This window comes from Leopardus geoffroyi, chromosome C1 (assembly GCF_018350155.1).
Source record: "Leopardus geoffroyi isolate Oge1 chromosome C1, O.geoffroyi_Oge1_pat1.0, whole genome shotgun sequence".
NCBI classification, from domain to species: Eukaryota; Metazoa; Chordata; class Mammalia; order Carnivora; family Felidae; genus Leopardus; species Leopardus geoffroyi.
In genome coordinates, this window is record NC_059328.1 from 118,955,091 (window position 1) to 118,963,162 (window position 8,072).

At 46.0% G+C, this 8,072-nt stretch overlaps 1 protein-coding gene across 8 annotated transcripts in view; it reads right to left on the bottom strand.

Moving 5' to 3' along the window:
* Positions 1-7,397, bottom strand: part of CFAP221 (cilia and flagella associated protein 221) — a 101,858-nt gene extending 94,461 nt beyond the window's left edge. For 2 of the 8 annotated variants that reach the window (XM_045479529.1, XM_045479527.1), the window contains exons 1-3: positions 7,065-7,395; positions 5,405-5,590; positions 1,601-1,701 (exon numbers count right to left, since the gene is read on the bottom strand). In XM_045479529.1, the coding sequence (XP_045335485.1) occupies positions 1,601-1,701; positions 5,405-5,543 (240 nt within the window). In that variant the 5' untranslated portion in view covers positions 5,544-5,590; positions 7,065-7,395. Of the gene's footprint in view, positions 1-1,600; positions 1,702-5,404; positions 5,591-6,943 lie in introns of all 8 variants that reach the window. The other 6 variants (XM_045479528.1, XM_045479525.1, XM_045479521.1 and 3 more) reach the window with 6 other exon arrangements.
* Positions 7,398-8,072: the final 675 nt, after the last annotated feature.

Below are 8,072 nucleotides of genomic sequence, written 5' to 3' on the forward strand. Positions count from 1 at the left end.
TCCACTTATATGAAATGTCCAGAGTAGTTAAATCTATACCAATGGAAAGCAGATTAGTGGGCGCCTGGGGTAAAGGTAGACTGGGTGAAGGAATAAGGAGAGTGAGGGTGCTGGGGGGGTGGGGAGTGAATTGTTTATTCATTAATTATTATAAACAGCGAGGAACTATGAAAGATAATTATTTTAATTCTACCCTACCACCGTTGAGGCAGCAAACCTAATATCAGGAAAAGTAAGCTTCAAAATCAATTATTAACCTGGGTCTTTGATGCTGTGTTCTAAGAAATGTGTCCTCATTAGTTGGGGTGGGGGGGGGATTTCCTATTCACCATTCTAAATTCTAACCCTTTTTCCGAGGGGAAACACTTGGCACCTAACAGATTTCTCTCCGGATTCATTCTCTCTACCCACTTTGAGGCACGAGGACTCACGGAAATGGCGTTGTTTGTTGGGGACTGCCTGATAGAAACCTGACTTCACTTCCTGACGGCTTGGCCATGTGTCAGCTTCTTCTCCTTGCCCTGAGCAATCCAACACAATACTTGGAGTTCTTTCTTAAAGTGACCCACTCTAAGACATGGCTTCTAAGAATGCATCACGTCTAAAAGTAGAGACTCTTGAGGGATCTGGTGACAGAGCCAGAGCGGGGAACATCGTGTACAAAGCCAGAGTCTCAGAGGGCCCATGTGAAGAGAGCCCACTTCTGCCCCACTCCCAACACATGTGCAGATGCCATTGTGGCTCAGATCCAGAACCCAGTGGGAGTAGTTCTGAGATGTCCTGCTCCGGTGTGACTTTAGGGGGTCGATGTGAGGTCATTGAGGTTGTAGAGGTGACTTAAATGTTCAGGTCCCTAGAAGCATAGAAGTTAGGGATGCTGTGGCCACCCAGAGCCCACCCCAGTTTGAACACGCCATCGATGAAGGGCACCCACGAAGCTCTGTGGTGGACTGAAGTCCGTCCTTTCAACTGTCCCTTCTGGAACCTGTCCAGTGGAGCTGACCCTTGCCACCAGACCCAGCTAGAATCTCTCTGGTCAGAATGGATGAATTAGGCATGGGCATCAGACCTGAACAGGTGGAACAGAACCCTCACCAGAGCCTCTTAGGAAAGGGATACCCCTTTCCCTGGTGGTGTAGGCTTGGAGCAAGCAGGCACTGGTTTAGAGGAAGGCAGCCGGAAAGTCAAAGTCGGTCTCTATCACTTCCTAGCTGTGTGTTCTTGAGCCAACTATTTAACCTCCTGGAATCCTGGTTTCCTCGTCTATAGACTGAGAATAATAGTACAACCTCCACAGAGCGAGTGTAAGGACGAAATTGAATCATGGGAGGCACAGGGCACCCAGCTCCTAGCCCCTAAGAGCCAGTTAGCAATGACACCCATTCGAAAAGAATGCCATGAGGAGCCTTTGGCGGGAGAAAGTAGCTTGTCCAAGGACACTGGTACAACTTTAAAATTTCTCATCCTAGAACCATCTTTCTGGCCCAATTGACATTCGTGCTTCTGCAGATTATGCTGCTCTTTAAATGAATAATATAGATGCAGAACATTCACGTCATTTCATTACTATGATTAGTTATCCCACTGAAAAAATACCTACCAGAATCTGTTGGTGTTGTTCTTCTACTTGATAGCCTCCAAAATGCACTACGCCAGGTTTTGCCTGTATGACCTTATTATTCAGAAGTTTTGCATAAACCTCTATAAAAGCAATGTAAACAAGTACATCAGGAGATGAGACATAAAAGAAAATCTTAAATAAAAGAAGATCCTGTTAAGGTGGGCTCTCTTTAGGATATTTTAAGCCTATGAAAGTTTCAGACAGAGGATACAGATGTGAACAAGATTAGTGATCTATTCCAAATGAACTGTACTGCTTCTCCCTATTTTTACACATTGTTTGGGAGATATTATCATCACAATACAAATTCACATGTGCTGTTGACCACTTAGTGAAATAATCTGCTCTTCACGTTTTGTGCAAGTCTTCAAAATAAAATGCGAGCTTGTAAAAAGCACGCGCCTTATCTTTGCTGCTTCGTATAACACCAAGATTACCTAGCATGCGATGAATATCCAAACACCAAGTGTTAGTTTTCTAATGTGTGTTTAACTGTTATTATTTCATTTCCTCAGAATAGAATTACAATGTGATAGAATAATTGTAAAGCTCTGAATAATTATCGCTCTGGACAGAAAAGTCTCCAACTGCTATTACTATAATGTGAATGCCTTTTCCTTTTCTTTTCTTTTCTTTTCTTTTCTTTTCTTTTCTTTTCTTTTCCTTTCCTTTCCTTTCCTTTCCTTTCCTTTCCTTTCTTTTCTTTTCTTTTCTTTTTTTCAGTTTTGAGAACAAGGTTGAAACAGCTGATCTCTTTTACAAAAGGGTACAGGCTCAGTCCCTTAAGTGTCTAACTATTGATTTGGGCTCAGGTCATGATCTCACAGTTGGTGAGTTCCAGCCCCACGTTGGGTTCTGCGCTGACAGTGTGGAGCCTGCTTGGGATTCCCTCTCTCTGCTCCTCCCCCGCTTGCTCTCTAGCTCTTTCTCAAAATAAATAAAAATTAAAAAAAAAAGTGTCACTGTTTCAAAGAAGACATCCAGATGGCCAACAGACACATGAAAACATACTCAACGTCACTCATCATCAGGGAAATACAAATCAAAACCACACAGATACCACCTCACGCCGGTCAGAGTGGCTAAAATTAACAACTCAGGAAACAACAGATGCTAGCGAGGATGTGGAGAAACAGGAACCCTCTTGGACTGTTGGTGGGAATGCAACCTGGTGCAGCCACTCTGGAAAACCGTGTGGAGGTTCCTCAAAGAAAAATTAAAAGTAGAACTACCCTATGACCCAGCAATAGCACTGCTAGGAATTTATCCAAAGGATACAGGAGTGCTGATGCATAAGGGCACATGTACCCCAATGTTTATAGCAGTACTTTCAACAATAGCCAAATTATGGAAAGAGCCTAAATGTCCATTAACTGATGAGTGGATAAAGAAGATGTGGTTTACGTATGCAATGGAATACTACTTGGCAATGAGAAAAAATGAAATCTGGCCATTTGTAGCAACGTGGATGGAACTGGAGGGTATTATGCTAAGTGAAATGAGTCAGTCAGGGAAAGACAGATACCATATGTTTTCACTCCTATGTGGAACCTGAGAAACTTAACAGAAGACCACGGGGGAAGGGGAGGGGAAAAAAAGAATTACAGAGAGGGAGGGAGGCAAACCATAAGAGACTCTTAAATACAGAGAACAAACTGAGGGTTGATGAGGGGATGAGGAGCGGGGGAGGGGACATGGGTGATGGGCGTTGAGGAGGGCACTTGTCGGGATGAGCACTGGGTGTTTTATGTAAGCGATGAATCACGGGAATCTACTCCCGAAAACAAGCGCACACTGTATGCTCTGTATGTTAGCCAACTTGACAATAAAATATATTAAAAAAAAAAAAAAAGCATCCAGGTCTACACAACTTTTCCCAGCTCTTCATTCAGGCAGGAGCTGAGATGTGTAGGAGGCACTGGGAACCCACTACCCCATTGTCTCTGTGCCTTTAGCGCTGATGTCAGGCATTTGTTCGCAATCCTCACTCCAACCCTGCACAGCAGGTATTATTTCCATTGTGCAGATGAAGGCGCTGAGACTCAACAAGATTAAGCAACTTGCCCACGGCTGGTAGTTGAAAATCAAGCCCAGGTCTGATTCCAGCTGCTAGACTGCCTCCTTCAATACGAATGCACCATCCAATTTCTCACCAACGGTGACTTTTCACCTTTGGCTATATCCACACCCTGTGGGCCACAGATCCCCTATCCTGCTCCTTAGCCCAGTGTGATTCTTGTAAACATCTAGAGCGAGTGTGAAATGGTTGGTGTTCTTGCTCCTCACCAGGTGAGCTGAACACTGTCATCAGCTTTGGGCCAAAGTAAAGGGCTGGAATGGGGTAAGGATGGTCTTTCTGGGTATAGATGATCTCTGTCGGTTATCTGATCATTTTTTTAAGTACTGAAATGAACATTATTTGGTAATTTTTAAAAGATTTTATTTTTAAGTAATCTCTATACCCAAGGTGGGGCTTGAATTCACGACCCTGAGATCAAGATTCGCACGTTCCTCTGAGTGAGCCAGCCAGGTGCCCCATTTGAAAAAACTTTTTTCAAGTTTATTTATTTATTTTTGAGAGAGAGAGAGAGCACACGCACATGAGCACGAGGGATGGGCAGGGAGAGAAGGGGAGAGAGAATCCCAGGCAGGCTCCACCTGGAGCCCTTGGAGCCCAACATGGGGCTTGATCTCCCAACTGACCATGAGATCATGGCCTGAGCTGAAATCAAGAGTCAGAAGCCTCACCGACTGAGCCACCCAGGCACCCCTATTTGGTAAATTTTTTAGATGCTGGATATTTTGCTTTTGTTTTTAGAGCCACAAACAGGTGTAAAATAGGCATTGCTCAGCTAATACCCCCAGAAATAGTTGAGTATATTAATCTGCATTCAATAAGTTCTACGGTAATGAAAGAGCCACACCAAATTACTGCATTTCCAGCATTTGCGATGGGCCTTGCAAGATGAATTGGAAGCCAGCTAGTGTGATGGTAGAGAGCTGGACATTGGGCTACAACGACTGAACACCACCTCCCCACTCAGCTGTGCCGCCTTGGGGAATTCGTTTGACCTCTCTGATTGTCAGCTTTCCCAACAGTAAAATGAAAATAGAACGCTGATTTTGTGCAGAATGAGTGAGAATAACGTAGGCCGAATGGTTAGCCTTCTACATAATCACTAGAGGATCTACCAGGCTTTCCATGTACATGGAATGGGAGAGATGTGCACGGATAAAAGCAAGGGGGTATTAAGTGCATGTGGTCTTGAAGGAGCAGGAGTAATGGTGTGGCTGCAGCTGGGGGTGAGAGGTACAGAGCATGGTAGGCCTGGGGGGTGGGGCCGAGTAGGCAAGTTCACATCCACGGCAGAGGAGGCCAAACGCCAAGGGAAAGAATCGCAGCTCTATTCCGTATGCAAGGGAACCGCTGAGAGCATCTGAGCAGAACAGGGGCAGGGACAGCCGTGATTCCACAAAGGAAACTGACAGGGTGTGAAGGTCGGAAGGAGGAGAGCACTACAATATCCTAGTGACCTGCTGAGGCAGTGGGGACAGATAGGTAAGATATTTGAGGAAGTGGGAGCAGCAGAACTTGGTGACTCATGTACACCGCAAGGACCTATCACGTGAGTGGATGGGCCTAAATAGAACCATTGTTCTTAATAATAAAACCTATTGTAAGCCTATAAGACAATATAGAGAGATCAGCACCAAAAATTTCTTTGTGCTTTCTGGACTTTGGATCCTCTGCGATCCAACTTACTTGATTAGATTCCAACTTACTTGATTCTAGAAGGTGATTAGGTACTGGAGTTCTTTTCTTAGGCTCCTCCACGAGGCTCCTCAAAAGGAGGGGAGATACGTTAGTAAATGGTTCTTTGGCACTGTTCAGTTCTCTGCTGGGGGTTTTCACCACTGCCATTTTATCATGAAAAATTGAGTCTCCTTTTTAGAGCCAAAGGTCACTTCCTGGGAAGAAAACAGTAGCAGTATGAGAAACCATGCACATTTTTTTTTTTTCTCAATCTTTAACAAACGTACCTCTGTGGTTGTGCGGTTAACTGTGGCCCAGGCCCTCCCTCCCTCCCTGCCTTTGCCAGCCACTCCATTCCCACACAGGGCTGTCCCATTAATCTGGAGTCACATATCACACCCCAATCTCCTGCCGTCGCTCAAAACCCTTCGGTGGCCCTTAATTTTCAAGAGCTTTTCCCAAACTCTAGTCCTGAGATGCTTTGGGCTCCCGAAGGGAAAAATAAAGGCACTCACAATCAAAAAAATCAGAAAATGTTGAAGTAAATAGTTAAACAGGCCTCTTCTGAGATTTCTCCAAATCAGTTTCTTAGTTGCAGTGTGACCATGAAACCCTTTAACATTTGGAGACACTATTTATAAGACACTGGCATTTTTGAGCCACCTTCCTGGGCCCCTCTCTGGGGTGAAAAGGAGACAGGGTAGCCAATAGGCCCCCTCCACCACCAGGGGGTGCATTCCTAGGGGCTCTGTCCCAGGACCTAGGGTCCCGGTTCATGTTGACCCTTTGTCAGACTTGCTTTTCCTTAACATTCATTTTAAGTTCCACCCTCTTCATAAAGGCCACACTGACCCCAACACCCTTCAACATACTTTACAACTACTGCCTCTACTACTCATGAGGTATGAATGATTTATTGCCATGTACAAGCCGAGGCATCTTGGTATCTTCTACAGCTAAGTCTCTAAACTGGGGGTCCTTGGACAAGCAAGCTTGGGGGGGCTGCTCTGTGATGCCTCTGAGACTGAATGTAAAATCCGGTCTGGATCTTTATGTGCTTGCTTTTTTTTTTTTTTTTTTTTTTCTGGAGAAGACTCATAGCTTTAGATTCTCCGGAGTCCACAACAGCAAGCAAAATACAGTGACTATACTGAAGCAGGTGTTTACCAATCATTTTCTGAAAATTTCTCCTTTCCCCTTACCCCCAGCCCCAGCATCTCTGAAGATTCCCTACTCCTCAGCACAGCCTCTACCTCACCTGCTTCGTTCCCTTTCATCCCTTCAACACCTGCCTCAAAGTTCACTTTCCAGCCCCCTCTCCTTGGGGCCCCTGAAATTCCCCGCCTGTACTTCAGGCAGGAACCGTTTTCAGGAGAGCTCTCCTATTCCAGTTCACTCACTCCAGGGTGAACTTGTCTCTTTTCACACACCCCCATCCTTGGTCTCCTGGCCCCATCCTCTACCCGCAGGCCCTCTCATCCTAGCCAGATGCCTGCTCCCCCTCAGCGCCCCTTCACTCCATCTCCGGCTACGGGTAGGGGTCGACCCCAGCCCCATGCACTACCCACATCCTCACTTAACCCTTTAGGTCCGACCTCTCCTCTGACCACCTGCTCGCAGTTCAGGCAGCCTCAGCAGCTCAGCGGCGGCCAAGGGGGCACCCCTAACCCCAGGTCCCAGGCCGCTCACACAGGAGGTGGTTCCGGGGCGGGATTCGGCCGGCGCCGGCGCCAGCCACCGTCGCCATGACAACTAGGACGCGCTCCCAGGGTCTGCGGCCGGACGCGACCAAACTCCCCAGGGACGTGGGGGCGGGGCGGATACGGGCGGCAGGCGCTCGAGCTCCGGAGGCCGCTGGTGACTTCTGGGGACTCGAAGCAGTCTGTGCGGCCTGGGCAAGAACAGAGAGAACGACTTAGGAGGTGCGAGGGCAATGGATTTCCGAAGGGAAATGGGAAAGTCATAAAAGTATAAAAAAGTATAAACTGGAATCCTGCGAGAGCAGATGGCGGAGAGCGGCTGGCCCCCCAAGGGGCGGGGCCTCCTGAGCTCAGTGGGTGGAGCTTCCCGCCAGACATTCATTCACCCAATCACTTAATTCTTCAATATATTTTGTTTTCCGTTTTCTGTTATGGTAAATTTCAAACATATACGAAGGTAGGCAAATAGTATGATGAAGCTTCAACACCCATCTGTAACAATGATCAAATTACGGCCAGTCTTTGTTTCCTCTATACCTTCCCCCATTCCCTGTATTCTTTTGAAAATCTCAGGCATCATTTCATCCATAAATATTTCAGAATATACCTCCAAAAGATAAAAATTCTTAAAAAAAAAAAAAAGAGTACAACCACAATGCCAGTACCTTAATAAGTTACAGTGATTTAACATCTTCACTTACCCAATACTCAATAGTTCCACAAATGACTTACATGTCATGTTTAGAGTTGCCAGTCTGAATCAGAATTCGAATAAAACCCACACGTTACAACAGACTGATATGTCTTTAGGTGTCTTTTAACCAACATGTTCTCCCTCCATTTCTTTTTGTTGTTGTTGCAACTCATTCACTGAAGAAACTGTTTGTGTTCTGATACTGGTCTTTAGGAGTCATACACCATGAAGCTGGACCTGCCCCCCCTAGACCTCCTGCCCTGTCTACTCACCCTGCCCACCCATGGACATTATTCCATACAC